At 37.1% G+C, this 25,234-nt stretch overlaps 1 protein-coding gene across 5 annotated transcripts in view; it reads left to right on the top strand.

Moving 5' to 3' along the window:
- The window catches only part of ZNF510 (zinc finger protein 510), a 37,805-nt gene extending 20,368 nt beyond the window's left edge, over positions 1–17,437 (top strand). For all 5 annotated transcript variants that reach the window (XM_049615649.1, XM_049615721.1, XM_049615498.1 and 2 more), the window contains 3 exons: positions 9,339–9,465; positions 9,763–9,858; positions 12,002–17,437. In XM_049615649.1, the coding sequence (XP_049471606.1) occupies positions 9,339–9,465; positions 9,763–9,858; positions 12,002–13,614 (1,836 nt within the window). In that variant the 3' untranslated portion in view covers positions 13,615–17,437. The remainder of the gene's footprint in view (positions 1–9,338; positions 9,466–9,762; positions 9,859–12,001) is intronic.
- The last annotated feature ends 7,797 nt before the right edge of the window (positions 17,438–25,234 follow it).

The raw sequence follows: 25,234 nt of genomic DNA, 5'->3' as shown, positions 1-25,234 counted from the left end.
GTTAAATTTATGCATATTTTATTTTTTATTCTCTTGTGAATGGAATTGCTTATTTTTTTTTATTGTTCGTTGCTAGTGTATAGCAATACAATGGTTTTTGAGTTCATCTTAAATCCTGAAAATGTTCTGAATTTATTTTATAGGTCTAGTAGGTTTTTTTAATAGATTCTTTAGTGTTTATATTTTAAATACATATATTTATACATTAGATCATGTGGTCTGTGATTACAGATGGTTTTATTTTTTCCCTGTCTAATTTTGAGGTCTTTCTTTTTATCTTGCCTATTTTCTCTGGCTAGAACTTCCAGTATAATAAATAGAATCGTTTAGGGGCGTTTAGGTGGCTCAGTTGGTTAAGCATCCGAATTTAGCTCAGGTCGTGATCTCACGGTTCATGAGTTTGAGCCCCGTGTCGGGCTCTGTGCTGACAGCTCAGAGCCTAGAGCCTACTTCAGATTCAGTGTCTCCCTCTCTCTCTGTCCTTCCCCTGCTCATGCTCTGTCTCTCTCAAAAATAAATAAACATTAAAAAAAATTTTAATAAAAAAATAAATAGAATTGGTTACAGCAGACATCCTTGTCTTATTTTTCATTTTTGGAGGGAAACCCTGTATTTTAGAATTGTGTTGATGTTAGCTGTGGGTTTATCCTAAGTGCTTTTTTTTCCCCAGTAAATTCTGCCTGCAATGTGGGGCTTGAACTCAAGACCCTGAGATCAAGAGTCAAATCCTCAATTGATTGAGCTAGCCAAGCCAGGTGCCCCATAAGTGCTTTTTATTTTGTTGAGGAAGTTCCTTTTTATTCCTGTTTGTTGAGTGTTTTTATCATGAAGTGATATTGGATTTTGTCAAATACTTTTTCTGCATCAACTGAGATGATCATGGTTTATTTCCTCCATTCTGTTACTGTAGTATGTTACATAGATTGATTTTCATTTGGTGAGCCATGTTTACATTTCTGGGATAATCCTTCTTGGTCATGGTGTATAGTAATCATTTTGATATATTGCTAGATTCTGTTTGCTAGTATTTTGTTGAAGAGTTTTACATCTGTATTCATAAAGGATATTTATCTTTAGTTTGTGAATTCTTAGTCTGACTTTAGTGTGAAGTAATTCATAGAATAACTTAGGAAATGTTCCCTCTTCTATTTCTGGAAGAGTTAGAGATAGATTCGTATTAATTCTTATATGTTTGATTGAACTTAATCAGTAAAGCCATCTGGTCCTGAGCTTTTCTTTATTGAGAGGTTTTTAATTTACCAATTCAGTCCTATCCTATGGATGTGTTCAGATTTTCTGTTTCCTTTTGAGTCAGCTTTAGTAGTTTGTATGTTTCTAGGAATTTGTCCTTTTCCTCTCGGTTATGTAATTTGTTGGTGTACAGTTGTTTATAGTACTCTCTGATAGTCCTTTTTGTTTCTGAAAAGTCAGTAGTAATGTCCCCCATTATATCTGATTTTAGTAATTTGAGTATTCTTTTTTTCTTGGTCTACCTAAAGGTTTATCAATTCTGTTGATTTTTCAAAGAACCAGCTTTGTTTTGTTGATTCTATTGTTCTTCTGTTCTTTATTTTTTGTTTGCTCCAATCTTTATTATTTCTTTCCTTCTTAAGGTGTACACTTAAGTTATTGATTTGAGATTTCTTTTAAATGTAGGTGTTACAGCTATAAATTTCCCTGTAACCACTGCATTAGCTGTATCTCATGAGTTTTGGTGTATGCTGTGTTTTCATTTTGTCTCAGAGTATTTTGTAACTCCCTTGTGAGTATTCTTTGATCTTTGGGGTTTTTTTTGAGTGTGTTGTTTCATTTTCACAGATTTTTTAATTTTCCAGTTTTCTCATTGATTTCTTGTTTCATTTTATTTTGGTCATAGGAGATATTTTATATGTTTTTAACCTTTAAAATGTATTGAGGGGCACCTAGGTGGCTCAGTTGGAAAAGCATCCAACTCTTGATTTTGGCTCAGATTACAATTTTACAGTTTATTGGATCTAGACCTCCATCGAGATTCTCTCTCCTTCTCTCTCTGCTCCTCCCCTGCTCATCCTCTCTTTCTCTTAAAATAAATATTTTAAAATGTATTGAGACTTGTTTTGTGGCCTAACATTTAATCTATACTGGAGAGTGTTCCATATGTACTTGAGAAGAATGTGTATGCTGCCATTGTTGGCCTGAGTGTCTTTGTAGATAACTATCTTTGTATCTGCCTTGGTCCAGTTGATATAGTGTTGTGTAAGTGTGTTTTTCCCATATTGGTCTTCTATCTAGTAGTTCTATTCATTATTAAAGTGAAACATTAAAATCTCCCAACTGTTATTGTTGAATTGTTTGTCTTTTTAATTCTGTCAGTATTTTGAAGCTCTGTTGTTAGGTATGTGTATGTTTATAATTGGTGTATTGTCTTCATGTGTTGACACTTTTACCACTAATAAATGTCCTTTTTCTCTCCTATTTTTGTCTGAAAGTCTATTTTGTCTAATCCTATTTATAGGCAATCCAGGGCTCTGTTGGTTACTGATTACATAGTATATTTTTTACCAGTCTTACTTTCAAGCTATTGTGTCTTTAAGTGTAAAGTGTCTCTAGAGATAGGATATAATTGGATAATGTTTGGTTTTTTTAATTTAATTTTTTTTTAATTTACATCCAAATTAGTTAGCATATAGTGCAACAATGATTTCAGGAGTAGATTCCTTAGTGCCCCTTACCCATTTAGCCCATCCCCTGTCCTATAACCCCTCCAGTAACCCTCTGTTTGTTCTTCATATTTATGAGTCTCTTATGTTTTGTCCCCCTCCCTGTTTGTATATTATTTTTGTTTCTCTTCCCTTATGTTCATCTGTTTTATATCTTAAAGTCCTCATATGAGTGAAGTCATATGATATACGTCTTTCTCTAATTTCACTTAGCATAATACCCTCCAGTTCCGTCCACATAGTTGCAAATGGCAAGATTTCATTCTTTTTGACTGCTGAGTAATACTCCATTGTGTATATATATACCACCTCTTTATCCATTCATCCATGGATGGACATTTGGACTCTTTCCATACTTTAGCTATTGTTGATAGTGCTGCTATAAACATTGGGGTGCATGTGTCCCTTTGAAGCAGCACACCTGTATCCATCCCATGGATAAATACCTAGTAGTGCAGTTGCTGGGTCGTAGGGTAGTTCTATTTTTAATTTTTTTTTTTTAACGTTTATTTATTTTTGAGACAGAGAGAGACAGAGCATGAACGGGGGAGGGTCAGAGAGAGGGAGACACAGAATCTGAAACAGGCTCCAGGCTCTGAGCTGTCAGCACAGAGCCCGACGCGGGGCTCGAACTCACGGACCGCGAGATCATGACCTGAGCCAAAGTCGGCCGCTTAACCGACTGAGCCACCCAGGCACCCCCTATTTTTAATTTTTTGAGGAACCTCCATACTGTTTTCCATAATGGCTGCACCAGCTTGCATTCCCATGGATTATGTTTTTTAATCCATTCTGCCAGTCTCTGCCTTTTAATTCAAGTATTTAGCTACTAACATTTAATGTGATTACTGATAAGTAATCATCCATTGAAACATTTCTTTTCAGTCTGTGATTAAGTCTTTTTTGTTTCTCTACTTCATTTTTTTTTTTTACTTCTTTCATGTTGAATCAATATTTCCTAGTGTACCATTATAATTACTTTGTGTGCCTTTACTACATTTTTTCCTATTAATGGTTACCTCATTGATTACAATTAACATCTTATGACAGTCTTGTTCAGATGAATACCAATTTCAATAATCTATTAAAACTTTCTACCTTGTTGATTACAGTTAGTAACTATGACAGTCTTGTTCAGATGAATACCAACTTAGTTTCAACAATACACTAAAACTCCTCTATAGTTCCAGCCCCTTCTGCTTTGTGGTTTTACTAAATTACAATTTTATGTATTGTGTGTACATTGTGTGAGATTTCTAAATACTGCTTTAAGCAGTTGTCTTGAAATCATATAGGAGAAAAATAAATACAGCAAATACACTTACAGTGGCTTTTGTATTTGCACCTGTGTAGTTACTTCTACCAATATGGTTTTCTTTATTCATGTGGATTTGAGTTATAATCTAATGTATTCTCATTACAGCCTGAATGACTTCTCTATTAATAGTTCTTATATGGCATGTGTAATTTGACAGATTTTCCTAGTCCTTGTTTATCTGGGACTGTCGTAATTTTTTCTTCATTTTTGCTGAATGCTGTCTTGATTGATAGACTTTCCTTTCAGCACTTTAAATGTGTCATACCACTGCCTTCTGGTCTCTCTGGTTTCTGATGACACATCAACTGTTAATCATATTTGGGAATCTTTAGAAGTGATAAGTCACTTCCCTTTTGCTGCTTTCAAGATTTACCCTTTGTTTTTCTGCCCCTTCTGCTCTCCCCTTTTACTCCTCTCTTGTGGATGTTGCTATGTTTAAATGTTTGATTGTGTCCTACAGGTCCCACAAAAACTGAGGCTTTTTGTTCATTTTCCCTATTTTTACTATCTTCAGATTGTATCAGCTCAGCAGGTTTATATTCAAATTGGCTGATTCTTCTGCATGCTCAGATCTCCCTTTGAGACCTCTAGGGAATTTTTTACTTCAGTTATTTTACTTTCATGTTTCAAATTTTCAAATTCTAAAATTTCAGAATTTTAGTTTACTTTTTCATTACATATCTATTATTTCTGTCTCTTTATTTATATTCTTTATTTGGTGAGACTTCATTACCATACTTTCTTTTGGTTCTTTAGATGTGGTTTCCTTTAGTTATTTGTATATATTTGTATATATATATTTATTTAGTTATTTGTATATATTTCTTTAGTTATTTGTATATATTTCAAACAGTTTATTGAAAGTCTTTGTCTAGTAAGTCCAGTGTCTGGACTTCCTCAGAGGCAGGTTTTACACTGTTTCATATATAGTTTAGGGTTTTCTTTTTTTCTGTGTATGAGCCATACTTTTTCATTTGTAGGTCTCAGATTTTTATGGAAAACCTGACATTTAACATATAATGCGCCAGGGTGCCTGGGATGGCTCAGTCAGTGGAGTGTGGGATTCTTGATCTTGAGGTTGTGAGTTGGAGCTCCACGTTGGATTGAGAGAGTACTTAAAAAATAAAATCTTAGGGGCGCCTGGGTGGCTCAGGTGGTTAAGCATCCAACTCTTGATTTTAGCTCAGGTCATGGTCTCATGATTTGTGGGATCAAGCCCTGTGTCAGGCTCTGCACTGACAGCCTGGAGCCTGTTTGGGATTTTCTCTCTCTCTTTTCTCTCTGCCCCTCCCCTGCTTACATGTGCACTCTCAAAATAAGTAAAAACATTAAAAATATATAAATAAGTAAAATCTTAAAATAGGTATGTATATATACATATATCACCTGAATATCACCAATCACTGCTGCTGTTATTTGTTTAGTGACTCTGTTGAACAGAATATTTACAACCTATATTCTTTGTCATATGTGGCCACTAAAGTCTCCACTCCATTAGCTAAATATCAGCAATTGCACAATGATTTCCTTAAATATTTGTAACCAGTAAGTCTCCAGTCTTTGCCAAGATGCTCTTATGTTGGGATATGCCTTCAACAGTAACTTGATATTTTGTATTCACTTTCACTTTTCTTTCACAGAGTCTCAAGGTTAATCAGAGGCAAATTTAGTACCTTCTCAGATATTTTCCTGAATATGCACATAGCCCAGAGGATGTGTGCCACCTTCTAGATTCCCAGAGATATGTCTGAGCTTTTCAAAGCCCCTTCTGGATATACCATGTTCCAGCTTTTCCCTTTAAGCTTTTAATTAGACTGTTTTCCTTAATTGTTATAAACTGCCTGAAGTAGCTATGATGGTAAACAATATCCCTTTTTTTTTTTCATTAATGTCATGTCCTCAGAAAATGCTGTTTGCAGTGTGTGAGCTTTAAGTCATGTCAAATGAAGATAGCCTTATGAGTGGTATGTTCCAAACAGGTCAAATAATGACAGTTCTCTGGAAGTGGGATTCATCTTCTAATTTAACCTCAGTCTTAGGCACTAAGAACTTGCATCTCACCATTTTATTACTTGGGAAAAATAGGGCATATGGGTCTGGGCAACATTTTGGTAGCGTCTGCCATTGCTCTTCCCTTACCGCAAAAAGATACCATCAGTGGCCTCAAGGTATGTGTTTTATTTACTTTTCCCTTACAGATTAAGTGTTCTGTAGTGGAAATAAGCAATATGGATCTGAGTGGATTTAAACAATAACTCTTTTCCCCCTATACTAGCCAGCATCACATGGGGCAGAAAGGGACTTCCTCTTAATTGTGCCCCAATCCTCTCTGTGACATATTGGGTTCCTGGAGAAAATCTCACAAAAAGGTACAAATCACACTATGTCTGTGACACACACCACATCCCCAGGGACTTCACACTCTAACATTATGCACATGGGTCTTTAGCAGGTTGTTAAATTTTTTCTACCTTTATCTTCCTATTATCTTATGTGAAGTTTGGTAGCATAAGGTCCAGTAAGCAAACAGGTGGGCTCTGATTCTCCCTACAGTGCTTATCTCTCCCCTCATTTCAAATTATTTGTTATGCAATTTCATTTCTCTGATGATTTTTTTAATTTTTTTTTTTTAATTTTTTTTTTTCAATGTTTTTTATTTATTTTTGGGACAGAGAGAGACAGAGCATGAACGGGGGAGGGGCAGAGAGAGAGGGAGACACAGAATCGGAAACAGGTTCCAGGCTCCGAGCCATCAGCCCAGAGCCCGACGCGGGGCTCGAACTCACAGACCGCGAGACCGTGACCTGGCTGAAGTCGGACGCTTAACCGACTGCGCCACCCAGGCGCCCCTCTGATGATTTTTTTAAAATACCTTAACTTCCAACCTGCCCAACTTGTTCTTGTTTTAAGGCTGCTCTTTTCAGCTCTCTATATCTCTGAACTAAAAGCCAAAGTCAAACTATATGTTTGTAATCTTTTCTAATTTGATGAGACTTACTGTTTTTATTTTTAATATACAAAATGCGCCAGAAAATATTTTGATTAGATTATCCTGTATGTTTCAGTTACTTAAATTTGTTATTTATGTCATGTAAATCTTCTGTGTCAGTGGTCAACAAATTCTGTAAATGTCACATAGTAGGCTTTGTGTGAGATAGGATCCCTAGAAATACTGAACTCTACAGTTGTAGGGCTATAGCAGCCATAGATAACATAACAAATGAACATGACTGTGTTCCAATAAATTTTTATTTACAAAATGAAAACAGGGGCACCTGGTGGCTTAGTCAGTTAAGCATCCAACTTTGGGCTCAGGTCATGATCTCACAGTTCATGAGTTCAAGCCCCACATCAGACTGTGCTTACAGCTGGAGCCTGCTTCAGATTTTGTGTCTCCCTCTCTCTCTGCCCCTCCCCTGTTCATGCTCTGTCTCTCTCTCTCAAAAATAAATAAAGATTAATATTTTTTTTAAATGAAGAAAAACAGTGGGCCAGATTTTTCCTCTTGGCTGTTGCTGATCTCTTCCTAAATCTCTATTGTTTTGTTTTGTTTTTTTCTGCTTGCCCTCTGAGTTGAGAGTTGTGTTGAAATCACCAGTTATAATTATGGATCCCTCTATAACATTTCTGTTAACTTTTGTTTATACATAGTTGATTCTCCCTATTCTCAGTGGTTATTTTCTATAAAATCACTATGAGCACTGAATTAGCAAATACTGAATCATTGTTCCTAGGGGAAGTACAGGGTTAAGTTCCTGTGAGTTTCCAGTCACAACATTTTGGTCCACCATTCAATATGCAGTCTTATTTTATGTGTGTTTCTGTTTAAAAATACCTTATTTAATATATTGTTGATTCACGAGCAAGAACTAACAGCCATCTGCATGATAATTAATTCTCAAAGTTTATCTAACACACTTGGTTTCTCCCTAAGGCATATCACAAACTTCCTGCTCTTGGGAACACTAGACTGCATTTCTGCATTACGCAGGGGTGGGGGAGCATTTTAAAAAGTGAAAACACTAAGAAAAAGCACAAAAATGCCAAGAATGCACTAAATAGACTGCAAAAAAAACATTTGTCAAAGCATTATCTTGTTCAGTTCCAGCTGGAAAAACATGTGCTGAGCACTCAAATTTTTTTAACCATTCTGCAAGTGTCCATAAATCCTGCAAAATCATAACTGTTGAGGTTAGAAGTAAATTTTAGGTGAATTTGCAGATACAGAATCAGTGAATAATTAGGATTGACTGTATTTGGAAGCTGTGCTTTCAAATGCATACCAATTTATGATTTTCATATCTTCTGTTAAAAGGATCATAAATTGTTATTATGATACTTTCTTACCTTTATTTTTTTTCATGTTAATATAACCATACCAACTTACTTTTGCCTCATAATTACGTGTATTTTTTTTCCATTCTGTTATTTTCAATCTACAATATATCCCTCTCTATTAATTGGGGGGGGGGGGGGGTTGTTGTTTTTAAGCTGTTAATCTTTCCTTTAATTGGACTGGTTTAGCCCAATGGTTGGCAAACTTTGCCTCTAATGGGTCAGATAGTAAATGTTTTCACATTTTATAGTCCTAAGGTTTCTGAGGGGAGTACTAGGCTCTGCTGTTACAGCACAAAAGCTACCATGAACAGTACAGAATGATTGGCTGTGTGTGTGGTTATGTTGCAATAAAAACTTATTTAAAAAAGTGGCAAGCTGGATTTGGCCACAGGTCATAATTTGCTGGCCCCTACCCTAGAATATACCCAGGGTAGTATATTGGGGTGTGGGATAAAAATTGGAGGAAATTTATCATTTGTGCTTTAAAAAATTTTAAGACAAAAGTTTTACTAATATACTTATTGATAGTACATGTGTAGAACTCATAAAAATACAAAAATTAAGTTAGGGGTACCTGGCCGGCTCAGTCAGTTGAGCATCAACTCTTGAACGTTTTTACTAGTTGAGTAGTTCCGAAACAAACTTAAAATTATCAGGGTGCCTGGGTGGCTCAGTCAGTTAAGCATCTGACTCTTGATTTCAGCTCAGGTCATGATCTCACAGTTCATGGGTTCAAGCCCCACATCAGGTTCTATGTTGACAGTGTTCTTAGGATTCTCTCTCTCTCCCTCCCTTTGAGCCCCTCCTCCCTCCCCCCCCTTAAATAAACATTTCAAAAAATTAAAGTTAAAATTAGATTCAAAAAAGCGTCCTTTATATTCATTTTAAACTCTTTACAGTAAACATAAGAATGGTTTTTAGGGGTATTTTCTTTGTTACCTAATTATGAACACTTCACATTGAGCAGAAATGTACTGTTGCAGGCTTCAGTGTCATTCAAGGACGTGACTGTGGAGTTCACCCAGGAGGAGTGGCAGCAAATGGGTCCAATTCAGAGGACCCTGTATAGAGATGTGATGCTGGAGAACTACAACAACCTGGTCTCAGTGGGTGAGCATATAAGTGTAACTTATCCTCATCACACCACATGGAAAGTATTTCCTTTTTATACACCAATACACATGAATACTTTATTTAGATTTTAATGTTATTTAAGCATTTCATTCAGGAATATAAAATTATTAGCTATGCCCTTTTGAAGATAAAAGGAGCGTTTTGTCGGCTCTCCATGATAAATCCAAACCAGGATCTTCAGGATGCAGCTCTTGAAGCTCTATCTTTTTTACACTTTTGGAGACTAAAAAGCTCATCATCTGTCCTAAGTACTCCATTGTTCCCTGTTTACAGGTAACTGTATTTTCAAACCAGCAGTAATCTTCAAATTGGAGCAAGGAGAGGAGCCTTGGTTCTTAGAGGAAGAATTCTTAAACCAGAGCCACCAAGGTGAGTTACTGAGCACTAGCAGATAGAATTCTGTAGGGGTGGTTAGACTCCAGAAGGTCAGTTTGGTGATAAAAACCTTTATATTTCAAGACTTTTCTTTTAGGCTCAAAGGTGCAAAAAGCACCAATCAAAAGAAAATGATTAATAAACTTGACTACTTTAAAATTAAGAACTTTGTTTATAAAAGATACCACTAAAAGGATGAGAAGACAAGACACAGAGTAGCAGAATATGTATATAGTACAAGTAACCTAGAAAGGATAAGTATCCTGAAAATGTAAAAACTTCCATAAGTCAACATAGGAAAAGGTGGCAACCCAACTAAAAAATAAGTGAAAGACTGAACAGGAACTTTCAAATGGCCATTAAATCTTTGAAAATGTGTTCAGTCTCATTAGCTTTCATGGAGTGCAACATAAAATATAAAGTGTTATGAGAGATGTATGAGGTGACATTAACAAGTTTGGCAAAGCCAAGTCCTGATGAGGATGTGAAATATTAAAGAATCTTACTCACTAATGGAAAATGTAAATTGGTAAAACCACTGTGTTATCAGAAGGATGTTATCAAATCATGGTAAAGTTCTATATAACTTGTAACCAAGGAATTCCTTTCCTAACTGTATACCCTACAGAAAGGCATGATTGTATTCTCTAGGATAAAGAAAACAATATTTGTGGCAATATTGTTTGTTTTTGTTTAAAATTGGGTACATCAGCAGTAGGATGAAAAAATAGTTGTATTCCTTAAGGGATAATTAGCTATATAATATTAAGCAAAAGAAACCAAACAATATAAGTATGCATGTATGGTTACATTTATGTAAATGTCAGAAATGCAAAACTCAATTACATTTTTAGGAATTCATTTTTTGGTGGTAAAACTACAAAGAAAGCCAAGGAAACAATTATATAAATATTCGGAGAGTATGAACTCTTAAGCATGAAGTTGTAACTGGGCAGAGACAAATAGGGATTTTTGCAGACCCATTTTGGGTTCTGTTTCTTGACCTGGTTTCTAATTACACCAGTGTTCACTCGGTACTGTTAAATTGCACATATAAGTTTTATGCAGATGTAAATCATGTTTCATACTTAAGAGAGTGAAGAGATGAACCAAAAATAAATGATATTTACAACTCATAAAAGCCTCAAAGGAAGAGCATCTAGAATTCATAAATGATTTGGAGCTTTCTTAAGTGCCATCTCTGCAGTTAAGGCCTTCCATGATACTCCATTTAAAATTGTACCCCTTGGAATACCTGGCTGGTTCAGTCAATAGAGCATGTGACTCTTGATCTCAGGGTCCGGACTTCAGGCCCCACACTGGCCACAGAGCGTACATACTTGCATACATATATAAAGTATACCCCTCACATCAAATTGAAATGTGGAAAATTAGGATGAGGTGATCAGGTACACTTATTCAACTTTGATAAAGGTACCACAGCAGGAATTGAGCAGTGAATCTAATTTAGTTGCAAAAATGGATTTTTCTTTCATCTTTTTTCACTTGTTTGTATTTCTATAACTTATAAGATGGTTAGAGTCTGAGCTGTAAACTTCTTAATTTAATCATGAGGAATCTTGTACTCAATTTTAATTTGATGTTGAAGGATTTAATGAAAATAAGGGATATCAAATTGGAAGTATAGACTCTTGAGTATTTTACCAGTATGGCCTCTAGATAGTGTAGGGCTATATAATATACTTCCTCAAAGCAAACTCTTCTTCTGTCGGGCCTAGCCCATCAGTGTTCATTATCTCCTAATTTTTTTGTTACTTAATTAATACTAATTTTTTTTGTACTTAAGTTTATATAGTCCAGTTGGGTTCATCCCATTATCTGATTTTTCTGCTCCCTAAAATAACCACTCCTGTAAAAGTCTATTCAATTTTATCATTCTCCACCCTGGTAGGAAAATCCAATTTATTACAACCCAAATAAAGATATGTATTTATTACTAGTTTCCTCTCTCATTTTCACTGTATTGTTTTTTAAAGCAGAGTGAAGATATACACACAAATAAATTATTTAATCTTAAAAAAAACAAAAAGTGAAATATAATATAAGCTATATGTCTGTGTCCCAGCCATAAGAAATGTAAGATTTATAAGATGTTTTCAATTTATCTCCATTTTAGAAGATTACAGAGATGATTACCTGATCAAGAGGAACAAGAAAATCAAAGACAACCACTTTCAGGAAGTAATATCCATTAATAATAAACTATTGACTGGAGAGGAAGAGGAAATTTTGGGAAAACAGTTTAATCTGCACATAGCTCCTGTTTCAACAAAAATGTCCTGTAAATATGACTCATGGGGAGTAAATTTGCAAAATATTTCCCAATTTATCATTAATAATAGAAACTATTCAACAAAAAAACCAGATTGCTGTAGTATATGTGAAAATTTGTCTTTCAAAATTAAGTTTGAGAGAAATCACACTGGAGAGAAGTTATATGAATATAATAGAAGTGGGGAAGCTTTCAGTTATAAGGAAAATCCTCCTGAGAGTCAAAAGTGTCAAACGTTGGAGCAAGCTTTTAAATATAATGAAATTGGAAAAACCATCTATGATGAGGCTGCCTGTGTTACACATAAGAATATTCACACAGGAGAAAAATCCTATAAAAACGATGGATTTAGGGGAAAAAATGAAAAAACAACTGTCTTTAACTATAAAAGAACTGGGACAGGGGAGAAATACCCTCATCTTAACCAATGTGGGAAATCCTTCTGTGAGAAGTCAGCTCTCAAGGAATACAATAAATTCAACATGGCTGTGAAACCTGAATGTAATGCAAGTGGGAATAATTTCTACAGGAAGTCATACTTCACTCAACCTCAGATAACTGTCACAGAAGAGAACTCATTAGTATGTAATGACAGAAGACAAACTGGGGATAAATCCTTTGAATATCATGAAGATAGGAAATCCTACCACATATCAGCCCACAAAGTACGACAGTGGAGTCACTCTGAAGTAAAACCCTATAAGTGTAATGAATGTGGTAAATCTTTCTTTCAAAAAGGACATCTCATTCAACATCAGAGAACTCACACAGGAGAGAAACCATTTGAATGTAATGAATGTGGAAAAACCTTCTCCCAGAAGTCACACCTCAGTACACATCAGAGAATTCACAGAGCAGAAAAACCCTATAAGTGTAATGAATGTGGGAAAACATTTGTCCAGAAGTCAACCCTCAGGGGACATCAGAGAATTCATACAGGAGAGAAGCCTTATAAATGTAGTGAATGTGGGAAAACTTTTGTTCAAAAGTCAACCCTCAGAGATCATCACAGAATTCACACAGGAGAGAAATCCTTTCAGTGTAATGAATGTGGGAAAACTTTTGGTCAGAAGTCAAACCTCAGAATACATCAGAGAACACATAGTGGTGAGAAAACATATCAGTGTAACGAATGTGAAAAATCGTTCTGGCGAAAAGACCATCTCATTCAACATCAGAAAACACACACAGGAGAGAAACCTTTTAAATGTAATGAATGTGGGAAAACTTTCGCCCGGACATCAACCCTTAGAGTGCATCAAAGAATTCATACTGGGGAGAAACCATTTAAATGTAATGAATGTGGGAAAAAGTTTGTCCGGAAGGCAATCCTTAGTGATCATCAGAGAATTCATACAGGAGAGAAACCTTTTCAGTGTAACAAATGTGGGAAACCTTTTGGCCAGAAATCAAACCTCAGAATACATCAGAGAATTCACAGTGGTGAAATCTTATAAATGTAATGAATTTAGAACATTGTCTAAGAAGTCAACCCTAAATATTTACCAGAGAATTCAGGGAGGGAGGGAAATCCTGTTGATATAATAGCTGTGGAAAATCATTGTGGCTGAAAGACCAATCCATTTGACTCCAGAAAATCCACACACGAGAGGAACCACATACATATGAATGTAGGAAAACCTTTATCCAAAAAGCAACCTTGAATATATATCAGAGAATGCACACAGGCTGATACTCCTTTCAAGATACTATGGAAAGCCCTCTTGAAAGAAGCCATGCCTTTTAAGATAACTCACACATAATTGTCTGGGTCTCCCTTTCCTCCAAATAGGGCTGGTGGACTTTGAATGTTCATGTTGTATGCCGTATCTAGTTCTGACAAAAGACCTCCCTGACAAACTACAGGGATACTGTCAGAATAAAACAGAGATGACCCAAGACAACCTTGGGTATCATGCTTCAACATGGCACTGCTTTTATAAGATAAAAGGGTGCCTGGAATATGTGGAACAAAATTCTCATTCCCATCTTTACCATTTGAACATTTTATAATTAAGAAGTAAGCTTTTGTTAAGCTCTTAAATGTTTAGGTCTATTTGCTTTTGAACATAATTTAGCCATCCCTCTGCTGGGGAGGTAGAAAACTATTTGAGTAAGCCAAGCTTATGTCAGCCAGCGGGTATAACACTTTAAATTAAAGTGTGGTGTTGGGAGGAGTCTCTCAAAGATCATCAGAGAATTCATTTAAAAAAAATCACCTTCTTTCAATGTAATGAAATAAATAATACACCTGTAACAGGGCTTTCGATGAACCAAAAGGTTGAAAGGTTTTTTGGTTAAAATATGAGTATACCTCATGCAACTAAAGTAAATGTGGCTTAATGTCATGAAGCCCCTCTCCTTCCACACTTCCTTTTACCTCCATATACCCCAATATTCGCTGCTTTAGGGGAGAGAAATTTTCCTGTCTCCAAAGGGGACACAAGGCCATTGACACCTACCCAAGTATTTGGGGGAACTTTGAGGGAGGAAAGGGGTCCAAACTTTTCTGGATCTATGAGATACAAGTGCCCAAGTCAACATCTTATCAATTTCCATGTGATTAGAGGGTATCTAGATTTAGAAAATGTTGTTAGGGCAGGGTTTACAGTAGGGAAGGGAAATGAATTTGATCTTGGAATAAAGGAGGCCCTTTAGGCCAGTACAGTATACTGGGATTATTTCTAAATCTGAAACTATAGTAGGAATGTGTTCTATGCTATATTTCCCCTTCCCATAACTCAGAGGAGATTCTCCTAGTCAGGAAAAGTTGTGTGTAAAGAAGATAACTTTGAGGTCTCACAGCCCTTAATGACTACCTTGGGCTTCAAGTCTCTGTGACTTGTCATTCTGTTGATTGGAATTTCTAGCAAAAGGAGATGCCCTTGGGGTGGGGGAGAAGGGTTATTTGACTTGATACCCTAATGAGGCTATGAAGTATACTCCTTTTGTAAAGCAGCCATTAGCTTACTCTTGGGCTCTTTTACACTAGACACCTGACTCTGACTTGATATTCCAATTTTAGGGTGTCATCTTGGACTTAACTGGCTAACAAGATGTAAAGTACTCAGGCCTCATGTGTAAAATGCACATGGTATATTTAAGAATACAGCTGTCTTGGTCCCAGAAGTATCTCAGCTGTACATGAGGTGATAGCAGCTATCCCTTACAGAGAAAATTTATCCCCCATTCTGCTGCGTGAAGCAAAGCTACTGGCTCAGTAGGGCCCTCAGTTCATAGAGGTTACTCTAATTGGGCCTGGTTCACTGAAAGGCTAGTGAGAACCACTTGGGCACTGTGACTAGTCAACCTTATTGCCATTAATGCAGACCTAAAAATTGATGTGGCTGATCCTCTCAAGGGGCAGGACACAAGGATGTTCTTAACTCTAGCAGATATTCCCTTTGATAAAACTTCTGGCATTTTTATTTTGGGTTCTTACTGTGCCTAGCTGCTTGACACACCAGCAGTAAAACTGCAGACTGACAAAAGCACCCCTTTTTGGTGCTGTGAACTGTAGGGAAAAGTCATAGCTGCTGACATCTGGGTTGTTAAACTAGGTGCTCTTGGTAAGTGACTATTCTATGGTAATACCGAGTGGAACCAAGCTGCTGAGTAAGACTTCACTACCCTGATTGCCAGCATTGCTACCTGGATCCATCATCATACTGATAGAGCAAAATATTCACCATTTTAACTGCATACAAAGTAAAGGTCTCTATATGTCCAGTGCTTCCTTTGATGTCATTTGACCTAATACAATTTTTTCTTTTGTATTAATATCCAGTGCTCCACATACGATAATTCACCCCTTTCCTAATGATTTTAAATCTGTTCATATTCTAAATTGCCATTTGTAAAGATATTGCACAGAGCTGCTCATGACCCATTCCCTGCATTCTGTTATACTAGCAACATATCCACCTTTTGGGATCAAGGCTAGCGTATACCTCATATGAGCCAAAATATTCCTTTTCTAGCCTGATACTGAATTTTTTCACTGAAGAGTATTTGAATCAAGAAAAGGAAAATATGTCCTAGGACTACAGAAATGGAACATCAGATGCCGGTTAAATTATTACTCTAGAGCTGCCAATGGCCTTGCAAAGATGCATCTGCAAAAACAGAAGATAATATCTAGTGCTATATTCCCTAAAAATAATCAAGAGATTATTGTTCACTCTGCTTTTATAATAGTTGGTAATATAAAGAGTCCTTCTTTCTTAGTTTCTTAAGTTTCAGTTTCTTAAGATATTTAGAATCATCTCCTTTATACCCTTTTTTATATATAATCTTTTAGAATTGTGATTGGATTTGCTATTAAGTTCAAGATCATCTACCCATTAGGATGAAATAAGTCCACCCAGGTAGTCTGAGTCACTCATTGGGAGTACAGGTGACAAAGTCCCATGATTGGACACTTAGGCTTTACCTGCTGTCCCCTTGCTGGGGTAGGCCCACAGGACAACTCCCTGTATAATACATTATTAACTGGAGACCATGGTCTGTGCTATAGCCATGAATGCTTCTTTCTCCCTACTTGGCTGATGACCTTTCCAGATCGTGGGCTTTTATTCCAACATGGATGCCACATCTAGAGACCCTGGAAGAGTCAATTTTCTGTCTGCCTGCCTATTAAGGACCTTTATGCTAATTTTAAAAAGCCTCCATTGAGGGCAGGAATTTTTATGTTCTGTTCATAATGTGTATCTCAAACAACTGAAACAGACCCTCTACATATTGCTCACTCAGAAATACTTCCTGAAGGTGAAATTATCAAAGTGAAATCTGAATATATTTTGATGCTGCAAATGATCTTCTGTGATTATTCATCATTTATTATAAATAGTTAAGGAAAACTATTGCTATAAGCTCCACTCAAAGACTTCTGGATATTTTTTTTTTAATTTTTTTTTTTTAACGTTTATTTTTGAGACAGAGAGAGACAGAGCGTGAACAGGGGAGGGGCAGAGAAAGAGGGAGACACAGAATCTGAAACAGGCTCCAGGCTCTGCGCAGTCCACACAGAGCCCGACGTGGGGCTTGAACTCACGGACCATGAGATCATGACCTGAGCCGAAGTCGGACGCTTAACCGACCGAGCCACCCAGGCGACCCTGTTCTGGATATTTTCTAAAGTTGATAAAAGAAACGTGTTTATTAATGTTCAGAAGTGTACAGTTCTTCAAATATTTGTCACCCAAAATAAGATTTATTTTCAATAAACTAGAATTCCCAATTCAAAATTATGCCTACATATCAGTTTTTATTAGCATTGTACAGTGCAGGCATTTTTTTTTTTTTACCTCTTTTGTTTGTTTTTAGCTTTGCTTCTAATTCAAGCAATTTTGCAAAACAATAGTGATAGTAAATCAGATTTTCAAGATCCAACCAGAAGACAAAGGAACTGGTTCTTGGGGTCATCCCTTTACTCCATCGTGCCAGTAGTTCCACTCATTTTTAATTTCCAAATAATTCTCTTGGCAGCTCCAAAAAGAAGTATTTTCTCAGGTTCAAGGATCTACTGAGAGAGGTGTCTGATGCCAAAAGAAGGGGCATAACATTTGTTCTGAGCTGCCTCCATATTTGTCTTTCCTTGCCAGGTGTGTAATACTTTTTCTTCCTCACATTAAAGGTTCCTTGGAACTCCAGAAGAAATAATACATCATGCCTTTTTACGAGGGCAGCTTCACACTATAATGAGGGAGAAACAAATTTATTTTCTTCTTAGAGACAGCACAATCTCCAAGTACCATTAGCTTGCCTGGCCAACTGGCTATTTTAATGATCTTTTAGTATTCTAAAAAACTGACTTCCAGGGGCCCCTGACTGGCTCACTTCATAGAACATGGGACTCTTCATCTCGGTCATGAGTGCAAGCCCTGCATTGGGCATGGAGCCTACTTAACAAAAAAAAAAAAAAAAAAAAACTGCCAAATCCCAGAACAGTATAATTAGCTTAACTACCAGATGATTGACTCTTATACATAATTAAAATAAGCTAAGAAACTAATTTGCCTGACCTGTGCCAATTCTACTTCTCAATATATGCTGCAAACTTAATGTTCAAACAAAACTTGTGTACAAATGTCATAACAGCACTATTCACAATAGCCAGAATATGGAAATAATCTAAATTTCCATCAACAGATGACTGGATAAATAAAATATGGCATATTTGTAAACTACAATATAATTCAGCCATAAAAAGGAATGAAGTATTGATATATACTATAATAGAGATAAACCTTGAAACATGCTCAACTGAAAAAGCAAAACACTAAATAAAGATAACACTTCACAGCAAAGAATATTTCCAGGGTAAAATGTGCATTACAGTAGACTCTATCCACTAAGAATACAACAACCCTGTGTGCAAGAAACAGCAGAACATCGACATACATGAAGCAAAATCTGAGAGAACTGAAAGGATAGACAAATCTAGTGTAGTTGACAAATTCAACATCCCTCTCTTAGCAGTTGATAGCACTACTAAATAGGAAATCAGCAAGGATATAAAAAACATAAGACCTCGGCAAACACCCAATGCTGTGCTTCTACAGATCCATCCCTCTGACAGGTCTACCTCCCTCCGAGTGCCACAGGGCCCCTCCCGAAGCGGACCACCAAAGGCAAAATGAGCTGAGCCTGCCCCTCCCGCCCCTGTGCACCTTGCAGATCCACCCTGGCTAATATGCCAGATCCCAACGAAGCAGTACCACAAGACTGGCAGTGTGCAAGTAGCCCAGAGGTCACACCATTCCACAGTGAGTCCTGCCCCTGGGAGAAGGGAAAATAAGGTACACACCAGTCTGACCATGGCCCCAGCTGTGGGCTGGGGGCAGACATCAGGTCTGGCTGCGGCCCTGCCCACCAATGCAAGTTACTCCACACAGCACAGAGGAAGAGCCCTGCAGTTCCCCGACACTCCAGGGACTATCCAAAATGACAAAACGGAGGAATTCTCCTCAAAAGAAACTCCAGGAAGTAGTGACAGCTAATAAACTGATCAAAAATGATTTAAGCAATATAGCAGAAAATGAATTTAAAATAATAGTCATAAAATTAATCGCTGGGCTTGAAAAAAGTATAGAGGACAGCAGAGAATCTATTATTACAGAGATCAAGGGACTAAGAAACTGTCAGGAGGAGCTAAAAAATGCTATAAATGAGCCGCAAAATAAAATGGAGGCAACCACAGCTCAGATTGAAGAGGCAGGGGAGAGAATAGGTGAATTAGAAGATAAAATTAGGGAAAAAGAAGAGGCTGAGAAAAAGAGAGATTAAAAAGTCCAGGAGTATGAGGGGAGATTCAGAGAATTAAGTGACATAACAAAATAATGTACATATAATTGGGATCCAGAGGAGGAAGAGAGAGGGAAAAGTGCTGACGGTGTACTTGAAGAAATAATAGCTGAAACTCACCTGATCTGGGGAAGGAAAAAGGCATTGAAATCCAAGAGGCACAGAGAACTCCCTTCAGACGTAACTTGAATTGATCTTCTGCACGACATATCATAGTGAAACTGGCAAAATACAAGGACAAAGAGAGAATTCTGAAAGCAGCCAGGGATAAACGTGCTCTAACATATAAAGGGAGACCGATAAGACTCCTGATGGATCGGTCTACTGAAACTTGGAGGTCAGAAAGGAATGGTAGGAAATCTTCAATGTGATGAACAGAAAAAATATGCAGCCGAGAATCCTCTATCCAGCAAGTCTGTCATTTAGAATAGAAGGACAAACCAAAACTGAAGGAATTCATCACCACTAAACCAGCCCTACAAGAGACCCTAAGGGGGATCCTGTGACACAAAGTACCAGAGACATTGCTACGAGCATGAAACCTACATACATCACAATGACTCTAAACCCATATCTTTCAATAATAACACTGAATGTAAATGGACTAAATGCGCCAACCAAAAGACATACGGTATCAGAATGGATAAAAAAACAAGACATATCTATTTGCTGTCTACAAGAGACTCATTTTAGATGTGAAGACACCTTCAGATTGAAACTGATGGGATGGAGAACGATCTATCATGCTACTGGAAGCCAAAGGAACCAGGAGTAGCCATTCTTACATCAGACAAACTAGACTTTAAATTAAAGGTTGTAACAAGAGATGAAGAAGGGCATTATAAAATCATTACAGGGTCTATCCATAAGGAAGAGCTAACAATTATAAATGTCTATGTGCCAAATACGGGAGCCCCCAAATATATAAAACAATTAATCACAAACATAAGCAACCTTATTGATAAGAATGTGGTAATTGCAGGGGACTTTAATACTCCACTTACAACATTGGATAGATCACCTAGACACAGGATCAATAAAAAAACAAGGGCCCTGAATGATACACTGGATCAGATGGACTTGACAGATATATTTAGAACTCTGCATCCCAAAGCAACAGAATATACTTTCTTCTAGAGTGCACATGGAACCTTCTCCAACACAGATCACATACTGGGTCACAAGAGAGCCATTCATAAGTATACAAGAATTGAGATCATACCATGCATACTTTCAGACCACAATGCAATGAAGCTTGAAATCAACCACAGGAAAAAGTCTGGAAAACCTCCAAAAGCATGGAGGTTAAAGAACACCCTACTAAAGAATGAGTGGGTCAACCAGACAATTAGAGAAGAAATTAAAAAATATATGGAAACAAATGAAAATGAAAATACAACAATCCAAACGCTTTGGGATGCAGTGAAGGCAGTCCTGAGAGGAAAATACATTGCAATCCACGCCTATCTCAAGAAACAAGAAAAATCCCAAATACAAAATCTAACAGCACACCTAAAGGAAATAGAAGCAGAACAGCAAAGACATCCCAAATCCAGCAGAAGAAGAGAAATAATAAAGATCAGAGCAGAAATATACAATATAGAATCTAAAAAACCTATAGAGCAGATCAATGAAACCAAGAGTTGGTTTTTTGAAAAAATAAACAAAATTGATAAACCTCTAGCCAGGCTTCTCAAAAAGAAAAGGGGGATGACCCAAATAGATAAAATCATGAATGGAAATGGAATTATTACAACCAACACTTCAGAAATACAAGCAATTATCAGGGAATACTATGAAAAATTATATGCCAACAAACTGGACAACCTGGAAGAAATGGACAAATTCCTAAACACCCACACACTTCCAAAACTCTAACAGGAGGAAATAGAAAGCTTGAACAGACCCATAACCAGCGAAGAAATTTTATCAGTTATCAAAAATCTCCCAACAAATAAGAGTCCAGGACCACATGGCTTCCCAGGGGAATTCTACCGGACATTTAAAGCAGAGATAATACCTATCCTTCTCAAGCTATTCCAAAAAATAGAAAGGGAAGGAAAACTTCCAGACTCATTCTATGAAGCCAGCATTACTTTGATTCCTAAACCAGACAGAGACCCAGTAAAAAAAAAAGAGAACTACAGGCCAATATCCCGGATGAATATGGATGCAAAAGTTCTCAATAAGATACTAGCAAATCGAATTCAAAAGCATATAAAAAGAATTATTCACCATGATCAAGTGGGATTCATTCCTGGGATGCAGGGCTGGTTCAACATTCACAAATCAATCAGTGTGATACATCACATTAATAAAAGAAAAGATAAGAACCACATGATCCTGTCAATCGATGCAGAAAAAGCATTTGACAAAATTCAGCATCCTTTCTTAATAAAAACCCTTGAGAAAGTCGGGATAGAAGGAACATACTTAAACATCATAAAAGCCATTTATGGAAAGCCCACAGCTAATATCATCCTCAATGGGGAAAAACTGAGAGCTTTTTCCCTGAGATCAGGAACACGACAGGGATGTCCACTCTCACCGCTGTTGTTTAACATAGTGTTGGAAGTTCTAGCATCAGCAATCAGACAACAAAAGAAAAATCAAAGGCATCAAAATTGGCAAATATGAAGTCAAGCTTTCATTTTGCAGATGACATGATATTATACATGGAAAATCCGATAGACCCCACCAAAAGTCTGCTAGAACTGATACATGAATTCAGCAAAGTTGCAGGATACAAAATCAATGTACAGAAAGCAGTTGCATTCTTATACACTAATAATGAAGCAACAGGAAGACAAATAAAGAAACTGATCCCATTCACAATTGCACCAAGAAGCATAAAATACCTAGGAATAAACCTGACCAAAGATGTAAAAGATCTGTATGCTGAAAACTATAGAAAGCTTATGAAGGAAATTGAAGAAGATATAAAGAAATGGAAAGACATTCCGTGCTCATGGATTGGAAGAATAAATATTGTTAAAATGTGAATACTACCCAAAGCTATCTACACATTCAATGCAATCCCAATCAAAATTGCACCAGCATTCTTCTCAAAGCTAGAACAAGCAATCCTAAAATTTGTATGGAACCACAAAAGACCCTGAATAACCAAAGTAATATTGAAGAAGAAGACCAAAGCAGGAGGCATCACAATCCCAGGCTTTAGCCTCTACTACAAGCTGTAATCATCAAGACAGCATGGTATTGGCACAAAAACAGACACATAGACCAATGGAATAGAATAGAAACCCCAGAACTAGACCCACAAAAGTATGGCCAACTCATCTTTGACAAAACAGGAAAGAATATCCAGTGGAAAAAAGACAGTCTCTTTAACAAATGGTGCTGGGAGAACATGCAGAAGGATGAAACTAGACCACTTTCTCACACCATTCACAAAAATAAACTCAAAATGGATAAAGGACCTAATTGTGAGACAGGAAACCATCAAAACCCTAGAGGAGACAGCAGGGAAAAACCTCTCTGACCTCAGCCGCAGCAATTTCTTACTTGACACATCCCCAAAGGCAAGGGAATTAAAAGCAAAAATGAACTATCGGGACCTCAAGAAGATAAAAGACTTCTGCACTTCCAAGGAAACAATCAACAAAACTAACAGGCAACCAACAGAATGGGAAAAGATATTTGCAAACGACATATCAGACAAAGGGCTAGTATCCAAAATGTATAAAGAGCTCACCAAACTCCACACCGAAAAAACAAATAATCCAGTGAAGAAATGGGCAGAAAACATGAATAGACACTTCTCTAAAGAAGACATCCGGATGGCCAACAGGCACATGAAAAGATGCTCAATGTCGCTCCTCATCAGGGAAATACAAATCAAAACCACACTCAGATATCACCTCACGCCAGTCAGAGTGGCTAAAACAAACAAAACAGGAGACTATAGATGCTGGAGAGGATGTGGAGAAACGGGAACCCTCTTGTACTGTTGGTGGGAATGCAAACTGGTGCAGCCGCTCTGGAAAACAGTGTGGAGGTTCCTCAAAAAATTAAAAATAGACCGACCCTATGACCCAGCCATAGCACTGCTAGGAATTTACCCAAGGGATACAGGAGTACTGATACATAGGGGCACTTGTACCCCAATGTTTATAGCAGCACTCTCAACAATAGCTAAATTATGGAAAGAGCCTAAATGTCCATCAACTGATGAATGCATAAAGAAATTGTGGTTTATATACACAATGGAACACTTTGTGGCAATGAGAAAGAATGAAATATGGCCTTTTGTAGCAACATGGATGGAACTGGAGAGTGTTATGCTAAGTGAAATAAGTCATACAGAGAAGGACAGACTCCATATGTTTTCACTCTATGTGGATCCTGAGAAACTTAACAGAAGACCATGGTGGAGGGGAAGAAAAAAATGGTTAGAGAGGGAGAGAGCCAAAACATAAGAGACTCCTAAAAAGTGAGAACAAACTGAGGGTTGATGGGGGGTGGGAGGGAGGGGTGGGTGGGTGATGGGTATTGAGGGCACACTGGGTGTTGTATGGAAACCAATTTGACATAAATTTCATAATAAAAAAAAATAAGACCTCAATCAATGGATACAATTTGCATTTATAGAACATTCCACCCAGCAACAGAATACACATTTTAAGAACCAATTAAACATTCTATAGATCATATACTATGACATAAAATAAGTTGTAAAATTTTAAATTTTTTTAATGTTTTTTATTTATTTTTGAGACACAGAAAGACAGAGCATGAGCAGGGGAGGGGCAGAGAGAGAGGGAGACACAAAATCTGAAGCAGACTCCAGGCTCTAAGCTGTCAGCACAGAGCCTGATGCGGGGCCCGAACTCACGAACCCATGAGATCATGACCTGAGCTGAAGTCAGACGCTCAACCGACTGAGCCACCCAGACGCCCCTAAATCGTAAAATTTTAAAAACTGACATCATGCAAACTATATCCTCTGAGTGTAATCAAACTAGAAATGAGCAATGGATAAGAAAAATGTGGAAGGGGCGCCTGGGTGGCGCAGTCGGTTAAGCGTCCGACTTCAGCCAGGTCACGATCTCGCGGTCCATGAGTTCGAGCCCCGCGTCGGGCTCTGGGCTGATGGCTCGGAGCCTGGAGCCTGTTTCCGATTCTGTGTCTCCCTCTCTCTCTGCCCCTCCCCCGTTCATGCTTTGTCTCTCTCTGTCCCAAAAATAAAAAAAAAAATAAAAAAAAATAAATAAAAAAAAAACATTGAAAAAAGAAAAATGTGGAAATTAAACCCTTCTAAATATTCCTTAGGACAAAGAGGAACTTACAAAGGGAAAGAAAAAGTTATTTAAGCTTAATGAAAGGAAAAAAAAAAACACTTGTCAAGATTTTTACCTTGGAAGAAAACATAAGCAGTAATCTCTTTGACATTAGCCTTTGAAACATTTTTCTAGATATGTCTCCTCAGGCAAAGGAAAGACCAGCAAAAATAACTATTTATACTACACCAAAATGAAAAAGCTTTTGCACAGCGAAGGAAAACCTCAACAAGGCAAGAGGGCAACCTACTGAATGGGAGAGAATATTCGCTAATGATACATTCAATAATGGGTTAATATATACAATATGTAAAGAACTTATATAACTGAACATAAGCATCATCATCATCTGATTAAACAATGGGCAAAGGACCTGAATATACATTTTTTCAAAGAAGATATACAGAGAGCCAAGAAACATGAAAGATGTTCAACATCACCATCATGAGGGAAATACGAATCAAAACCATGA

Source organism: Panthera uncia, chromosome D4 (assembly GCF_023721935.1).
Source record: "Panthera uncia isolate 11264 chromosome D4, Puncia_PCG_1.0, whole genome shotgun sequence".
Lineage (NCBI taxonomy): Eukaryota > Metazoa > Chordata > Mammalia > Carnivora > Felidae > Panthera > Panthera uncia.
This window is presented reverse-complemented; position numbering and strand designations above follow the sequence as displayed.